This window comes from Chroicocephalus ridibundus, chromosome 19, assembly GCF_963924245.1.
Source record: "Chroicocephalus ridibundus chromosome 19, bChrRid1.1, whole genome shotgun sequence".
Lineage (NCBI taxonomy): Eukaryota > Metazoa > Chordata > Aves > Charadriiformes > Laridae > Chroicocephalus > Chroicocephalus ridibundus.
Window position 1 is genome coordinate 2,244,041 of NC_086302.1, and position 17,663 is coordinate 2,261,703.

Here is a 17,663-nt window from a genome sequence, read left to right on the forward strand (position 1 = left end):
TTATAAATATTAGCAGATTAATGGGTCCTGGCCACGTTAGATGGCCGCTACCAGGCTGGGCTGTGCAGGGTTTGCCTGCTCTCATCCAGGCAGTCCTTGAATGAGGGCTTGCCATAGGAGAGCTCCTGAGCAGACCCAGCGTCTCTGCAAACCACCGTCCTGGCCACGTGAAGGAGACCTGCACCAGGGGAAGCATTAATATCGGCGGCTCTTAGGGCAGCTCAGGCTTGATGCTGGAATGAGGCAGCGGAAGGTCCTTTCAATGCCAGTGCTGGGGGGTACGAGGGGTACGGCATGCGGCTGCCGCTCCCCTTGCCCTGCGGCACCCGCAGGTCCAACCGCTGCAGCGTCTACTCCGTGATGCTGGATCCAGACGCCTTGGCCAGGCGACACCGCTCTCCCTGGGGGCTGCAGCCCCCTCCTCATTAACACGCTGCCCTCAGCCCCTGCTGTGCCAGCAGGGCGGTTTAATTGCTGCAGCTTCGTTAGCAGTGCCGCCTTAGAACAATAGAATCATAGGGACCTTTAAAGGGCACCTAGTCCAACACCCCTGTCATGAGCAGGGACATCTTCCACTAGATCAAGTTGCTCAGAGCCCCGTCCAACCTGACCTGGAATGTTTCCAGGGATGTGGGGCATCAACCACTTCTCTGGGCAACCTGGGCCAGGGGCTCACCACCCTGACAGGAAACAATTTCTTACTAATCTCTAATCTAAATCTCCCCTCTTTCAGTTTAAAACCATTCCCCTTTGTCCTATGGCTGCCCTCCCTGATCCAGAGTCCCTCCCCAGCTTTCCTGGAGCCCCTTTAGGGACTGGAAGGGGCTGGAAGGTCTCCCCGGAGCCTTCTCTTCTCCAGGCTGAACCCCCCCAGCTCTCTCAGCCTGTCCCCACAGCAGAGGGGCTCCAGCAGAGGCTGCTCTCCATCCCTTCATCCCCAGCTTGTGTGCATACCGGGGGTTGCCCTGACCCAGGTGAAGGACCCTGCACTTGGCCTTGTTGAAGGTTCACACAGTCCCACCTCTCCAGCGTGTCCGGGTCCCTCTGGGTGGCACCCTGTCCCTCAGGCATGTCACCGCACCACGCAGCTTGGTGTCATCGGCAAACTTGCTGAGGGTGCCCTCGGTCCCGCTGTCTGTGTCATTGATGAAGATATTGGTCAGGATGGGGGAGCGCAGGATGCAGCACAGCAGGGAGCGATGGGCCGGTGGATGGGGACAGGGAAGGGGGGGCACCAGGGCTGAGCCGAGCACGGAGCAGTCTCTTTGGCTGCAACAGCCACGGACCCTCACACGACTTTCCCCGGGGTTTAGCCAACATCCAGCCCGCTCCGTGCGTTTGGTTTTCACTAATCTGTTTGGGTTTTTTAATTATCTGCAAACAAGGTGCCTTCTTCTTCGAATAGCAATGGCTCCGGGTAAAGGGAGCGGCGGGCGGCTGGTCTGTGCAAACAGCGCTTCCCTGCCGCTCACCACCCGCGCTCTGCCTTCACCCAGGGCCTATTTTTCTGTATTTATCCAGCATCGATAATGGGATTCCGCCCTGCTAACCAGCATCTGCATGCAACAGCACCGAAAGCAGAAGCGATTCCTGCTGAGTTAGTGTGTAAAAGCCTCTGCAATCATCTTGTGCTACAGACCTGAAGGAGGGTTTAAATATAAGGCTCTTTAATAAGATGAAAACAGCCCTTTCCCCACTGGTTGTCTGCTCGCTCTTTCGCGCCGTGGGAGCCCTGGGGTTGTGGCAGGGCCCGGCTGTCTGTGGGATGACAGGTTTCCCAACGCGCCGAACAAGTCCCCTCCCTGCACCATCAGCACGATGGCGGTAACAAACGAGTCGTGTCCCCCCCCCTGCACCATCAGCACGATGGCGGTAATGTGGCACGAGCCGGAGGAGCTGGAGGAGGCAGCGGCTCAGCACCAGCCACTGCTGCTCCGGAGCAGCTGCTGGCCGTGGGTGTTTGGGCTGTGTCCCCCAAAACTGCCTCAGTTGAAATTTGGTTTTTTTGCTTCAAAGGACCAAAAAAGCTCTGTATTATTATTATTGTTGTCATTGTTGTTGTTGTAGTTGTTGTTGTTGTTATTTTACAAAGTGGAAAAACTCCTCCTGCAATTCCAAAACCTTCAAGGAAAAAGCAACGTGCCAGTGGCCCAAGGAAGCGTTTTGCTTTTTTACAGCAACTCCTGCCTGACAACAGCAAAACTCCCTGCGAAGTGGGTGGGCTGGATGGAGATGCCCCACGCAGAGCAGCGACATCCTCTGACAGCAGGGAGAGAGCGCTGGTGGTCTCACCTGAGACAAGCATCGGCACAAAGCACCGGCACCCTGGAGGAAACCCCAAAGCCTCAGTGTGTGCAGCAGGAAAATGGGTATAATCCTATTTACCTGCCTCCTCTGGAGCTGGCTGTGGTGTTTGATTCATGTCAGGAGCTTGGCTGGTGACTCTTGGATGAATGACGCTATATAAATGCAAAGTGTTATTAATATTTCATGTTGTAGTGAAAATGTACTAATGGGGCTTGTTCCTGGAAGATAAAGTGCTGCCATTAATACACCTCCGCGTCCCCAGCACCGCGGACTTGCGCTGGCTGGCTGATTTCAGACGGTGGAGGGTGCAGCCTTCGGCACCCCCCTCTTCTGCCTGTGGGAAATGGAAATCTCCAGAAAATGTAAGGGGTGGGACGGCAGGTCTGGCTGCGGGAGCTCGGTGCCTGCCAGCCCACAGGGAGAGGACATGCCGCGAGCCGCTGGCTGCGGAGCAGGTGCACTGGTAGCCACCATGGCTCCTGCTGGCTGGTGTCAGCCCTGTCTGCTCCCTGGGAGGGAGCGATGGTGGCAGAGCAGCTCCTGCCTCTTGCTTCGCCTCTCGCTGTGTTTTTCTCCCTCCCTGTTTGTTTTGTGCCTCCACCAGGTAGATGGGGGACGATCTCCACTTCGGCTTGGCCAGAGAGTTCTGACCGGCGGGACGTGGGGGAAAGCTGCGTGGTGGCCGCTCACCTTCTCGTCCTGCCATCGAAGCAGGGCAGGGGGACAAGGGGGGCACGGTGGCTGTGTCCACACTCCCAGGAGGGCCGTCGGGTGCTGTGGAGGAATGGAGGTGTGCTCTGCTCAGAGCCCAATGCCAGCAGAAACTGCCCATCACGTCTGGCAGCTCCCCAAAAGAGGGGATTTTAACCCAGAAAGCCACAAGAGCCCCTCTGGACACCCGCAAGCCTGGGGGTGCCTGAGGCAGAACATCCCCCCCTGCCACCACTGGGATGGGTGCTGCTCCGTGCCCTCCCTGACTGCCCACGGGGGGGACACAGCCCCCAGGAACCCCCTTCCCGGCACAGCCACCGCACAGACAAGGTAGAAAAAAAACCAAAAACAACGGGCTTGTTTGATTTCAAACTGCAGAACTCTTCCCTGGAGCCATCCGCAAACAGTGGTAATTTACTTTACAGCTGTTTAGATTTGTTTCTCTACATTTTTTTTAAAACCCAGCGGAATTGCAAATGAAATGTGTGTTTGCTCCTCAAATGACTCCGGCTGTACCTGAGCTCTTGCACCCCACCCGGTGGCACCCTCTCCTTGGACCCCCCACCCATCTGACCCCCACCACTGTTCTGTGCTCCCCGGGGGCCAGGCATCAAAAAGGGGGTTCTCTGACGTGGGGGTTCATTCTGGGAGGGCTCCTGGGACGGGGTGGGGGGGTTAGTGATGGGAAGAGCCAGCTCGCAGATGAAGGGAGCCCAGGAAAAGTGGTTAATTAATTCCCAGTGAAATAATCAACTGCCGCCCACTCGTCCGAAGGTGGGGAGGGATAAAGGCTCTTCTTAAGTTGCTGCCGTGGTGCAAAGTTTGGGTAAAAAGGGATTATAGAGGGAGGTGTCCCACTGCCTCGGGCAGGGGCTCCCAGAGCTTTGGCCATGTCAGGTCTAGGCAAGCAAAGGTGGCCCCAGGGAGGGGGTGAAGGGCCCCCAGGCCATGCTGGGCACCAACATCCCTGCGGCAACTGGCCTCGAGCACCCACCCTGCACCCTGCTGTGGACGGTGGCAGGATCGGGCCCCTGCACCCTTTGCCCCAGGAAATCTGGCACCTTACGGAGCACGTGGGGATCTGCCTCGAACCCCATCCCTTCCCCCTGGGAATCTCCTCCTCACTCCCAGGAGCCCAGGGATGACTCACGCGGCGCCAGTGCCTCTCACACCGGGCGATGAGCTCCTGCCGTGGGCAAGCACCGACCGGCAGCAGCGCCGGCCTCGGCAGAGGGACACCCCGCAGGTAAGTGGCATGGAAACACTCCTCTGCTGCTGTCCCCCGCCCTGGCGAGGTGGGGCTGGGGCTGGGGAAGATGCGTCTGCTGCAGGGAACATGCCGCAGAGCCTGACCTGACACCGGGGTGATGGGCGCATGCTGGGCTGCTGCCACAAGTGTGAACGGGGAAGGAGAAATCTAGGCGTTGTATTTGTGTCCCTGGGGATTACCCCGGCGAGACGGGAGCTGCCAGCTCCCACTGGAGGTATGTGCCTGGGGAGCGTCTGTGGCCCCCCCAGCCCTGAGAGACGGCGCATTGCAGGGGCCAGGCTGTGCGGAGCAGCGGGATGTGTTCACCCCAAGACCTCTGCCAGCCAGGGGGAATATTGTTATTTTACTGATAGGTAAAATGTTTAAGGAGGGCCAGTGCCAAATCCAGCCCCGCATGGGGTGCCTTTATCCGGAACGATGCAATCCAGGGTCAAACCAGCTGCTCGGGTTCCTGGCGCTGGTACGGGGTGCGATCGGTCTCAGCCGACAAAAATTGGGTTTTGTGGCTGCCCAGCCCTGGGTCAGCACCTTGGTGTCGCCCAGGGCTGTGCAGCCCCCCCAGCTCGCCCGCTGGCTCTGCCCTGTGGTGCCAGCTCGCTGTGCTGTGCCATGCCCGCCGTGCTGCGCCGTGCCCGGCATGGCCTCCCCGGCGCATGGGCACGGCACGGGGCTCGTCGGGGAGAGCGGAGGCGATGGCAGATTCCAGCGATGGGAGAGGACGCGGTGAGCGCTGCCAGGTGAGTCATGCTCCAGCTGCTCCTATTTGTCCTCTGCCGGGGCCAGGCCTGGCAACGTAAGGAAAAATTAATAACAAATACCTGGGCAACGAGGCGAGAGATGGGGCGGGCGGTGCAGGATGGCGGCAGGCTGAGGAGCAGGGCACGGAGCGTAGCTGGCAGCGGTTGAAGGATGCTTTTGCCACGGCAGAACCAGGAAGTTTTGCGGGGTCCCCGCGACCCCGCAGAGGAGGACGGTGCTCTGTGGAGATGCCCAGACCAGGTCTGTGATGAGGCACGTGCCGCTGCTTGTCCCCACGTGTGAGCAAAGGCCACAGATGGTTCCCCGCGGCCACACGGGCAGGAGTGCGGCTCGGTGATTTGGGGCACGTGGGTGCTGTGATGGGGACCTCTCACTGCTGCTTCCCTGTCACTGTATCTTCTCTCTCCTCCCAGGTTGATAACAATATCAGGGCACCATGAACTGGGGGATGTTCGAAGGGCTCCTCAATGGGGTCAACAAGTACTCCACAGCCTTCGGCCGCATCTGGCTCTCCCTCGTCTTCATCTTCCGCCTGCTGGTCTACGTGGTGGCAGCCGAGCGGGTCTGGAGCGATGACGACAAGGACTTTGACTGCAACACGCGGCAGCCGGGCTGCACCAATGTCTGCTACGACCATTTCTTCCCCGTCTCCCACATCCGCCTCTGGGCCCTGCAGCTCATCCTGGTCACCTGTCCATCCCTCCTGGTCATCATGCACGTGGCCTACCGGGAAGCCAAGGAGCAGAGGCGCCGCGCTGCCGGCGGGGACAACTGCCGCTGCATCTACCCCAACCCTGGCAAGAAGCGCGGGGGGCTGTGGTGGACGTACCTACTCAGCCTTATCTTCAAGGCTGGTGTGGACATGGTCTTCCTCTACATCTTCTACCGCTTCTACAGGAACTACACCCTGCCCCGGCTGGTGAAGTGCGAGCTGCCCCCCTGCCCCAACGTGGTGGACTGCTTCATCGCCCGGCCCACCGAGAAGACCATCTTCACCCTCTTCATGGTGGTCACCACCTGCGTCTGTGTCACGCTGAGCCTTGTCGAGGCTGCCTACCTGATCGGCAAGCGATGCCGCGAGTGCGTCCTGGCCAGCAGTGAGGACAGCTGCGGTCACAGCCAGGACTGTGTCCTCTCCCGCCCCGAGCCCGCGGGCACCGGGGCACAGGTTTTCCATGGGGTAGATGTGGACTACAAACTCCCCACGGCCTCCATCCCCCCCACGGACTCCAGCCCCACCACGCTGCCCGAGGAGGAGGCTCTTCTCTAGAGCTGCCCTGGGGAAGGCAGGAGCCACTCGCTTGCCCTGCACCCTCCTCCTCCTCCTGCATCCCCCAGCGCAGGAGCTCTGGGGGTGGCAGCACCCAGGAGTCGGGCTGTGCCCGAGGGCTCTCTGCCTCTCCTGTCCTGGGGAAGGCACATTGCATCGTGCTGCTGAATGAGGGGTAAACCCAGTGCTGTAGGACACGTGTGGTCCCCGAGAGCTGGCAGGGACAAGCAGCTCCGCGGCGGCTGTGAACCAGCAGCGGTGCCCGGACGTCAAGCCCGTCCCAGCCGCGATGGCTTTAACCGATCGCGAGGGTATCCTGGCAATGAATAAAAATTTCTGTCCCTAAGAAGTGGTGGCCAGAGCGGTTGTTCTGCTGCTCCTTGGGCACAACGCTGCCAAGAGGGGAGTAAGGGCTGCATCCCCCTGGAAAGGCATCGCTCCCACGGCCGGCTCCGGGCTGGGTTTGGACCAGCCACGGTGACAAACCGCTGGCCGCAGGCTCTGATCTGCTGGAGAAAAACCGCTGAAAATTGGAGCAGCCCCGGGAGCCGGGCATGAGCGATGGCTTTGGCGAGCGAGGGGGAGCGCCAAGGCCGGGTGGGTGGGTTTGGGGATGCGCAGGGTGTTACGAGATCTGTGCTGCCTGCGGAAGGGCTTGTCCTCGCACCCAGCAAGTCAACAACAAAACTCTTGCTGCATTCGCCAGGTACTGGATGTAGGCGAGCAAGGAGGACAGCTTAATTATCTCCCTGTAATCCCTGGCTTTAAAAGAAATAAATAAATTCTTGATTTACGATGGGCTGCTGGGCACAGGCGGGCACACCCAGAGGCGTGAACGTCCCCGGGGACCCACGGGTGGGAGTTTTAAACATGTCACAAATTTTCAAACTAGCTCGGAGGTGGTGGGGGAGAGGGGCCAGCCAAGCCAGGACGAGCCCCTCTCCCTACCCCTCACCCTACGTAAGCAGCACCGCAGGTGTCAGGGCCATTTCAGGCTGATGCTATTGTCGTTAATCACACTCATTAGCTGAGTGGGGACAGGAGCAGGTGCCTGGTGCGGCAGCCACCGCAGCAAAGCGCAGGGTGAGGATCCGGCCGGGCAGGCAGAGCCCGCCGTGGGCTGCCGGCTCTTCCTGCCTGGCCAGAGAAAAACACCCCAGCAAAACAGCTGAATAAAGGAGAGGAAAAACACCCCAACCATTGATTAAACAATAACATTAAATGGCAGAATATGATCTTGTTTATTGCTGTAATATGTCGCGTTCTGCCGTGACTCAGGTGGTACTGCAATTTCTAAGGCCATCAACGGTAACTGAGCATTAGCCGGGATGAATAATTAACAATAATTTCATGGCAAATGCACTCGTAAGTAACATTAACATTGAACATGCAGCTCGATCTGTTACCGGTTTCGCTTTATTTAGAGGGTGCGATTATTATTTTTTCCATGAGCACCGGCACTCCCCGGCTCTGCTGCAAAGGAAGCGGTCGCCGGGGGGGGAGATGCCATCACCCCGTCTTTTCAGACCAGGGCTGCTCACTGCAGCTGCTGCCGCTTTGCAGCACGGCCCAACCTGACAAACCAGGTCCCACGCGAGACCCTCGCTGGGCACGGCTGGGCTCCGTCCCACAGCCCCCCCTGGGTCAGGGGACCCGGCTGGGTGCGCCGATGGGGGAGGCAGAGGAGGGATGCCGAGGGCAGGCAGGGCTGCAGCGCTGCCGGACAGGAGCGCAGGGACTGGCCCGGCCGCCCCATGAGGGTGGGGATGGTGGAGGAGCCTTGGGGGGATCCCTGCCACCGGCCCGGGACCCTCTGGGCACGCGGTGTCTCCTTGCAAAGACACCAGTTAGTTTGGAGACCTCTGGGGTAAGAGAGGCAGATGGTGAAATACGGGTGGATTTCTTCCTTCTTTTTCATGTGAGGCTGTGCTGAACTCTGCCTTCCTTCTGTCCGCTCTTGTTGCTGTGCTTGCTGGATTATCCACCTGAAAATTATTTTCTTTACTGGAGCCTTTAGTGTCAGCGGATACAAGTTGTCCTTTGTGTGCGAGCCATTGCCTCTGATTTAAGGAGCTAGGGCTGGGCTGTTTGTTTTCCAGCAAGGCTGGCTGCTGTTCGTCAAGGCTGTCCTCGATGAGCAAAATTCCCCGAGGTGTTCCCCGGCTGCAAGCGCTGATCGCTGCAGAGATGGGACCCAGAGCAGCCAGCCTGCCCGCCTGCCCCGCTTCCCCACATCGAAACCGCAGCCGGAGCTGCTGCCTGTTGCGAGACACCCGACGATCCAGTTGCCGCGTGTTGTTGTGCTGCTTTATCCCGCTCCGAGTGAGCGCTGCGGCCGTTCTGCAAAGCTCTGGCTGTCTTGCGCCGTCCGGGCTCGGGATCAGCAGTGTCTGGCCAGACAAATGGGAACGTTCGGCTGCTTTCCGATGTTTTTCTATGCTCAGCACCAAGGGGAGCTGAGGTTGGTGCTGCAGAAATGGGGGGCTGGAGGCTGTGCTGCCTCCCGGGACGCAGAGTGCTGGGCGAAGAGGCAGGACTGGTGTCAGTGGGAAAGCAAAAAAAACTGGGGGCTGTCAAAATAAAAGCTGAATATGACTTTGCATCATCATACAGGGGACTGTATTTGCTTGCAGGGTGCCTGGAAGGCCCGCTGAATTTGGGGTAGACGGGATTTAAAACAAACCCATTGCTAATTCCAGCCCAGCCAGGGATGTGGAGGGGCTCGGTGCGTGGTGGCACCGGTTGGGGACAGCGTCTCTTTCCCAGTGAGGGCTTGTTTCTTCCCTGCCCGAAAACCGCCTCTTTGCTGGGAATGGAAGAGAAACTCTTTGATTTACATCCCGTGTGTCAGAGCGAGCGGCTGCCCCGGCTCCCAGGCTCCCGTGACTCCCCATGCCCCAGCGCTTGCGGGGGAGGTCTCATCCCCAGGGACACGGCCCCGGGGCGGGATGGCCAGGCCGGCCGGGATGCTGTCGGCAGGCAGGGAGCTGGAGATCAGCGGCAGGGCCGGGTCCCAGCCCCGGCAGGGGGCCAAGTGCCGGGTCCCAGCCCCGGCGGGTGGCCAAGTGCCGCCTCTTGCAATGCCCAGTTTAAGACCCTTTGACAGAGACTTTCCTCTGGTTTGGCGGCCGCCTGCTCCACTGCTGGGTTTTTTCCTTTATGGACAACCCAAGGTCGGGCTGCTGGAAGTCACTGAGTGTTTTTAGTGTTCACGTCTGGCACTGAAGCCATTCACCCATCACCCCACTGAGCCGGAGCAGGGTGACAGCAGGGTGACATACCCGTGCATGTACCCAAAGCACCTCTGAGGGCTCCCTGGTGCTGAGAGCTGCCAAACCCCGTTGGCATCTTGTCCCTGTGCCCGCAGGGACGCGATCAGGCAGCAGAGGGATGGCAGAGGGGGTACAGGGACTTTGCCCTTTGCTGGGACGCCCAACTGCGCAGCTCAGCGCTGCAAAGCACTGCAAAACACGGGGTGTTTCCCTTCCCCACCCAACTGCCTGAGGGGAAATCTTCTGCCCGTGTCAAAAGGCACCCGAATTTTCTCGACGTGGCCGCGTGACCTCTCCTGAAATGCTGAAATTGCAGGTAAAAGGCTGCTGGGGGGATCTGGCCCCACTCTTCACCTGGCCCTTACGGAGTTTTACCACAGGGCAGGGAGCGGCTGCCTTGGCAAGACACCAGCCCTGACGGTGGTTCTCGTCTTCCTGGGGTTTTTCATCTTGAAGGCCACAGCCCCCAGATTGCTCATGGAGAGCCTCTCTACAACAACATAGCTCAAATTCCTGATCCTGCCGATAGGAGCACGCAAAGGCAGCTCCTGGGTGACGGAAGGCTCCTGGCTGCTCCGGAGACCTCCCTTTGAGGGTGCCGGTGTCTGGCCCCTGCTCCGGGCTCCCCCCACTCTGCACCCCAGGCTCCCCTGAGAGTTTGCTTTGCGTCCCATTCCTGTGGCCTCTCCCTGCCCTGTCCCCAGCCCTGCAACCCCCCCCCCACATTATTTCACCTCCTGGAGCCAAAAAGCTCCTGGGTGAGCAGCTCCTCATCTGCCACAAGTGCAGGGAGCAAACCTCTCACAGCATCAAGCACCCGGCGGGGCTCTTCAAATGTGTCCCCGTGGGAGGGGTGGCCCTGGCCAGGCGCCGCATGGGGCTCCAAAGGCCAGGGAGCGCCTGGGAAAGTGCCCTGGAGTGCTCGGCCCTGGGGCATGCTGGAGCGATGCCGGGAAAGCCTCGGGGCAGCGGAGGGGCTGGGTAAACCATGGGCAAGCGGAAACGCATTCCTGGCTGGGCCACGTCTGCAGAGGCACGAAATGGGGCTGCTCTGGGGAAGAGGCTGACACAGCCCCTGGGAGCCACCGCCGCTCTGGGGACAGGGACAGTCCTCTTAGGGACGCATCCCAGGTCCCAAGAGGACAGGACTGGAGGCAGCTGGCAAGACAGGGTCCCACTGCAGGGGTCCCTGCTGCCACGCTCAGTCTGTGCCACTCCTTGGGAAAGTCTCATCTGGGACACCCCGGTGCCAGCAGGGCAGTGGCTGCAGGTTGCTGTAGGTTGGAGACACCAATGAGCTGTTGCAAAACTATTACTAAGGCAAGATCATCAAAAAGTGGGTTATAATTGCGTAATTTGTGATTCTTAGCAACAGTTGCTGGCTGACACGCAGCTGGGGGGACGGTGTGAGCCCGGTGCCGGTCCCCGGCTGCCCTGGTCTGGCCCAGGGTTTGCTGCCGGGTTTTCGGTGCCCAGAGCCGCCCATGCGGGGACGGAACATCACCTGGCAGGAGCCGTTGGCGCTGCTTGCAAAGGAATCCGGCTCCGTTGATCTCACTGCAGGATTTGACCCGCCTTTATTGTTCAACTCAAGTGTGTGCGTGCATGTGCGCAGACAAGAACCTCCACGGGAGCTGTTTGCCAGACTCACCCAGTTACTGGGAACAGAACAAACTACCCTTCCCTTCCCCACACGGGCTCAACGCTGCGCACAAAGCCTGGGCACGCCGGAGCGCTGCCGACGGGAAAGAGCTTCTGAAAGGTGCCTGGATCCGGCCATCCCCTGTGTCCCTTTTGCCGCTGGGCAGGTACCTCCAGCATGGTGGGGCAGAGGCAGGGGGTGCTCGCAGGGCTGCTGGGGACCTGCGGGTTGGGGGGGGGACAGACCCTGCAGTGCTAACGGGGCGCAGGTGGGAGCTGCGTTAGGTGGGGACCCTGACGGTGCACGGTGCCACCCTGGGACCCTGCAGGCAGTGCCAGCATCCCTGAACCATGGGGTTGCGCGCCCGTGGGGTGATGCAGGGGGATGGCACAGTGTGGCAGCTTGAGGAGCAGGATTGGCCACCCCAGGCTCCTCCATCCCTGCTCCTCCATCCCACCGCCCTTCCCAGGGACCAAAAGAGGCTGAGCCCCCTCTGGGGAACACGCACAGCCCCGCTCTGCTGTGTTTGCACCCCAGGCGGGAGCTGTGCGCTTTCGGGCCCAACGCCCTGCACCCACGCGGGGCAGGACCCGGCGGTGACACAGCAGGCTGGCACGCTGGGGGCTGGTGAGGTTGCGGAGCTTCACGGGAGGCAAACTGGTGCTGCAGGTAGAGCCGAGCACACCGGGAGGGTTGCCCCTGCTCCGCCTGGCCACCAGCCAGCGCCGTCCAGGCTGCGGGGCTCCCGCGGTGCCGTGCTCCGCACCCCGGCACAGGGCTCGGCACGGACCTCACCTCCCCTCCTGACCCACTGTCGGTCCATGGCCAGAGCCAGTGCGGAGCTGAGCCAAGAAGGTGGGTGCTGGGAAGGTGAGGGCTGGGTGGCATCACCCGCGGGGACCTGGAGATGGGGACATGGGTGAATTGGCAGGCTGGAGAGGGGGCACTGGCCCTGGGGGCATGCAGGGGCTGTGGGCTCCACCCTGGGCTGAGGAGGGGAAAGGGCTGGGCGGGAGCGCTGCGATTATTCCCCACCCCAGGCACACTGCCGCGGGTTTGCCGGGGAGGAGGATCTCCCAGTTTCAGATGAGGTGGCGAGCAGAGGTGTGCAGGGCTGGGCAGAGGCGCTGGCACTCGTCACATGCTGGCACAGGACCCCAGGGTGGCCCCGCTCGGCTCAGCCGCGCTTCTCAGTGCGTCCCAGTCCAGCAGCGTGGGAGCGCGACGGCAGGTTCGGGGCTCGCTGCGGGGTGGACCTGGCCAGGGACGGGCTCCAGGCAGCACTCCAGGCTCTGTTCCTTCCCTGCAGCCCCAGGACACCTTGCCACGCCACACAGCCCTCCCCGAATGAGGGGGCCATGATCACCCGTGTGCCATCGTGCCCCCGGCCATGACCTACACTGGGCGCTTCCCACCCCACAACCCCCGGTGAGCGGGGAAGGAGCCGGAGCCTCTTCCAGGTAGGTCTCGGAGGTGCCGGGTCAGCAATGGGCAGCGGCTCCTCGGGAGTGGGAAGGCGAGTACGCGGCGCTGCTTGACCCGAGTAGCTGGGGTTGAAGGAATTAGCATTTGAGGTTGAAGGAATTAGCATTTGGGGTTGAACAAAGCTTTCGATCTGGCCAGAAATTGGAACAGCCCGTTTGCTCTGTTCTTCGAGGGCTCAGCCCTCCCTGCTCACTCTGGGATTGTGGGGTGCTTTTCTCTGGTCTTCACCCCCACACCTCCTGTGCTCCCGGCAGTGGTGGTGTCCATTACGCAAAGCAACTCCTTAAAATACAGCAGTGCGGGATGGACCCAACCCGCCATCCCGAGAAACTCTCTGTCACAGGAGACACCTTTACAGCATGGATTCAACAGTGCCAACTCACCTCTGGGTAAAAATCACCCGGGGTGTGTAAATCCAGGCAGCCAGCAGTAAAAAGCTCCGGGTTGGGCTCAGCACACCGTCCTGCTCCTCGCGCCAGGGCAGCCCCAGGCTGAGCCGTGAAGCTGGTTTGGCTGGAGCGGAGCCTCGAGGCTGCTGGTGGCGCTGCCGGGAGCGGGATGCCGGCCAGGGCGACGCGCCAGTGACACGCACGGACTCTCGCTTTCAGCAGCCCCGCGCTCACCCATGCTCGGGCCGCCTCAGGTGTCACCTGCGAGAGAGAAAACCCCTCCCTGGCGTGTCCCGGCACCCCAGCTCTGCAGGAGCAGCTTCCCCTTCGGCTCTCAGCATTAGGAAATCACAGTGGCCGGTTTAGTGCATTTTAACCAAAAAACTGAGGCTCAGGGAAGGCTGGGACCGGCTGGGACCAAGCCTGAGATTCCCTGGAATCTCCCTAGTGGCAAAGGTCCCCATCCATCCCCAAAACGTGCTGGTGGACAGTGTGCAGGGGAGCGTGGCTGAGCCGCACGAAACCCTGGGGAGGAAAGAGGACTGGGGAGCGCAGACCGGGAGCTGTGCACAGGGTCCCACCAGACAGATGGGGCTCCCGCTGCCCCCCATCCTCCCCACCGCGGCTCTGGTGCATCGGGGGCACATGAAGCAACCCGTGAGCCTGCGCCTCAGTGCTGGGCAGCCAAGAAAGGGGCTGGCAAGACACTGGGGGTCCATCCTGGTGGGCATTGGCACGTGGCCCTGCAGGCGGCAGGGGAGAAGGAGGACACGGTCAGGTACGGCAATGTGCTGTGGGGTCCCCTCCCGCCCCCATCCCAAGAGACCTGCCGGCTCGCGGGGTTGGTGTCCCCACAAGCCTTTCCTTTGCTGACGTGCCGCGTGCCCTGCACAGCCATCCTCGCCTGCTCCCCCAGCACGGCCCCCCCTTGTTGATCCTGGCCCGCAGCAGGGGACGGCGCTGCCAATTCACACCAACATGCGCAGACAGGTGGGGACTTGGTGGCAGGCACTTGGCTGGATGGCTCATCCCTTACGGCAAAGCCTCCGTCAGAAGGAAGTGCAGAGGGGTTGAGTCACCTCTGACTGTCACTAGGAGAGCGCGGGGCTGGGCTTTACTGTCCACAAGTGGGGTGGACCCCCCACCCCAAATGAGCGTAATGTGGTGAGGGAGAGATTCTAGCAGGTCTATGAGATTAAGCGCAGCGAGAGATGAGCTGCCCCGTTGCAGTCTCCCATCATTCTTCACCCACCGCTTCTGCTGCTGTTTCTCCAGGTCGGGTGACTCTGGCCTCTGCCCGCCGCCATGGATTGGAAAACGCTGCAGGCGCTGCTCAGTGGGGTCAACAAGTACTCCACAGCCTTCGGCCGCATCTGGCTCTCCGTGGTCTTCGTCTTCCGCGTGCTGGTCTACGTGGTGGCAGCCGAGCGCGTGTGGGGAGACGAGCAGAAGGACTTTGACTGCAACACGCGGCAGCCGGGCTGCACCAACGTCTGCTACGACCATTTCTTCCCCATCTCCCACATCCGCCTCTGGGCCCTGCAGCTCATCTTTGTCACTTGCCCTTCCCTCCTGGTCATCATGCACGTGGCCTACCGGGAGGACCGCGAGAAGAAGAACCGGGAGAAGAATGGGGAGAATTGCCCCAGGCTCTACAGCAACACAGGCAAGAAGCATGGTGGGCTGTGGTGGACCTACCTGCTCAGCCTCTTCTTCAAACTTATCATAGAGATCGTGTTCCTCTACCTCCTCCACAAGATGTGGGACAGCTTTGACTTGCCACGGCTGGTCAAATGCTCCAAAGTGGACCCCTGCCCCAACACTGTAGACTGCTACATCGCTCGGCCAACTGAGAAAAGAGTCTTCACCTATTTCATGGTCGGAGCCTCCTCCATCTGCATTGTCCTCACTGTCTGTGAGATCGTCTACCTCATCTTCAAGCGGGTTATGCGGAGTGCACGGAAGTGGAAGAAGTCCACCAAGCGCTCTGTCAGCTACAGCAAGGCCTCCACCTGCCAGTGCCACCTCAAGACAGAGGAGAAGGACAACAAGTCCCAGCCTAGGTGTGTGGCAGCCCTGCAGGCCTCTGCTCCCAACCTGACTGCTGTCTGATGGGGTGCTGGGAGGGGAAGAGGGAGGGAGGTGTGTCCAGGGATGGCTGGCCGCAGAGGTGGCCACTGATGATGCCACCACTAGACTCTTCACCCAGGACCTCAATGGGTCTAAAGGGGAGGGGCGCACATCCATGGGAACTCTCCTGTCTGGGGCCATGGGCACGTCCCCGGGTGTCCCAGCAGCACAGGCACGCTCGCTGGCAGGCGGGTGCCAGCTGCCTGTGGGCATGCCTGAGGTTTTCTCTTCTTTCCACAGAGGAGAGGAGCTGTGAGCTCACCCGTCCCAGCCGGTTTGCCTTCCCCTTGGCCCAGCACCTTTTCAAGCCTGCCAAGTCCCCAACCCCTCCAGAGCCGACCCATGTGAAAAATGACTAAACCCAACAAGTTAAAGTCCCCTGAAAGAGGTCCTTGGGTGCAGACACAGGTAAGGCGAGGGCAGCCCTGGGGCTCTGCCAGCTGTACGCAGTGGTGCCACGGGGCTTGGACATCACAGGGACGCACAGACACCGTGCATGACTCTGCCGAGCAGCCGGCCCCGCTGTGGCAGCCACTGCTGTCCAGCCCGGCAGCGAGCCCAGACGAAAGCTGCAGGGATGAAGCTGTTGAGCTTGGAGGGCACACGGGACTGGGGCTGACAGGAGGCAGCGTGGGGGCTCCCATGTCCCTACAGCTTCTCTTGAGTCCTCCAGCTCTGCTGCTCCCAATACGAATGCATCCGTCGGTGCCCAGTGAGAGCTGGTGTCACCCAGCACAGTGACAGTCCCCAGTTGGCCAGCTGGGGCAGGAGAAGCTTTTCTCCCTTTGCTCATGCAAGCACTGTGCCGATGTCCTGCCCAAATGGCTCTGCTGCTTCTCTCGATGCCTTTGTGTCCCCCCTCGCCTCAGATGGATGCATCACGCACAGCATCAGCTACGGATCCAAAGGGCCGATAAAGGCTGTGGTGTTTGTAGACACTGGGATCTGCTCTGCACACTGTAAATCGAGGGAAACTGCTGAGACCAGAAGAAATGGATTTGCAGTTGTTCCCTGGGAGCCCGTGGCCGGGTGCTCCTCACTCCCACCAGGGCAGCACGGGCCGAGCCCCGGGGCCGGCATGCCCAGCGTCTGCCCGCTCTGCCGCCTCCTGGCTTGTCATGCGTCGTTAAATTTTAATTCACCAGAACCGCACGCTGGCCCCCAAGGAAATCAAGGAGGGCTCAGCATCAATTACTTACTAAACCTTGATAAATATTACAATAAATAGAAATGATTTCCATTTAATCTCTCCTTAAGCAGCGCCACGCGGAGGGTCCACTGGCACTCTGGCCAGCCGTGTGTCCAGCTCTGCTCGGCCTGCCCACGCTCCCCCAGAGCCATGAGGGCGTCCTGGTGTGCACTGACACAGCCAGGGTCGGTGCAGAGGCCGTGACAGCAATGCCCACGCTGCCGGGAAGGTGATGTGTCTCTGTGCTGGGACACGCAAAAAGTGCTACCAGTGTGGGCTGCTCTCGTGGGCACCCCAGCACTGTGTCGCCTGCGTCACCTGTGGTGCCAGCCCTGGGCATGGAGCAACCTATGCAAGAGGAAAGGTGCTCCAGGAGGTTGAAAGGCACAAGGTGTCCAACAGGAAGGGGCTCTGGCATCAGCGCAGGTCTGCTTTGGGACACCTGCACAGCTCACTGGGGGCCCATGGCTAGTGTGGCTGAAGCCTGTGCTGGGTACAGCCCTCCTGGTGGGTAAAGCAACATGGGAGCCAGGACACCCATGGGTGTGAGGGCAGCTCCGGTTCCTTTATAGTTTTGGAGCAGCTCCCCAGAGGGGAACTTTTCTACCCGTGGAGGGCTGGCGGGGCACAGAGCATCACTGGGGACAGACACCAGGAGGGGGCCACACTCCTTGGGCAGCCACAACCCAGGTGTGGTGGGAGTGGGAAGCAGTATTCATGGTGGACTGGATGGGAGATTGGCGCTGGGCTCCGCAGCACCTCGGTGCCACAGCATGGAGCGGCACATGGGCGCTACCTGAAGCATGGCAATTATTTTTTATTAAATATAATGATGCTGTTCCGGCTCTGCCCTCCGCTCAGCCCCGGCACCATCTGTGAGGAGGAAATGCCATGTCTCGGTGCAGGAGAAGCGGCAGCTCCCAGTTGTGTGTGCGGACTGGCCTAGTTTCTGGTTTCGAGAGCCCAAGCCCAAGCCCGCAGCCCCCGGCTGGCCCCACGCAGCCCACGCCAAGCGTGCCAGCCCTTTGCGGCCGCTGCAGGACGGTGGAGGGGGGGGCACACACGAGGGGTTTGCTCCCCCCGAAGTCAGCAAGACTTAAGCCCGTGCATAGAACATCATCCTCTGCCTACCCGCTGTCCCCCCTCCTTGTTGCGGTGCCTCCGCACCCCGCGCAACGCCCCGCCTGAGCCCCCCGACAGCAAAGCTCCGCTTAAACCCCGGTGCCGGGTCCCAGCACC

General features: G+C 60.7%; 2 protein-coding genes across 3 annotated transcripts; both read left to right on the plus strand.

Annotated features, from left to right (window-relative positions):
• Window positions 1-4,190: 4,190 nt before the first annotated feature.
• On the plus strand, window positions 4,191-6,317 carry LOC134525388 (gap junction beta-5 protein-like). Its single transcript, XM_063356221.1, has 2 exons — window positions 4,191-4,264; window positions 5,461-6,317. Exon 2 carries the CDS (start codon window positions 5,484-5,486, stop codon window positions 6,315-6,317), a length of 834 nt encoding a protein of 277 aa, XP_063212291.1. The 5' UTR covers window positions 4,191-4,264; window positions 5,461-5,483.
• A 5,604-nt stretch (window positions 6,318-11,921) lies between these two features.
• LOC134525210 (gap junction beta-3 protein-like) lies at window positions 11,922-16,433 on the plus strand. 2 transcript variants are annotated; one of them, XM_063355842.1, is made up of 4 exons: window positions 11,922-12,086; window positions 12,541-12,691; window positions 14,381-15,168; window positions 15,476-16,433. In XM_063355842.1, exons 3-4 carry the CDS (start codon window positions 14,411-14,413, stop codon window positions 15,489-15,491), a joined length of 774 nt encoding a protein of 257 aa, XP_063211912.1. In that variant the 5' UTR covers window positions 11,922-12,086; window positions 12,541-12,691; window positions 14,381-14,410; the 3' UTR covers window positions 15,492-16,433. The 2 variants fall into 2 exon arrangements, with proteins under 2 accessions (XP_063211912.1, XP_063211911.1); XM_063355841.1 differs by lacking the exon at window positions 15,476-16,433 and having other exon boundaries at window positions 14,381-15,217.
• The last annotated feature ends 1,230 nt before the right edge of the window (window positions 16,434-17,663 follow it).

Coding starts and splice junctions, on each gene's coding strand:
- LOC134525388 (XM_063356221.1), top strand. CDS start 5,484: ATGAACTGGGGGATGTTCGAAGGGCTCCTCAATGGGGTCAACAAGTAC.
- LOC134525210 (XM_063355841.1), top strand. CDS start 14,411: ATGGATTGGAAAACGCTGCAGGCGCTGCTCAGTGGGGTCAACAAGTAC.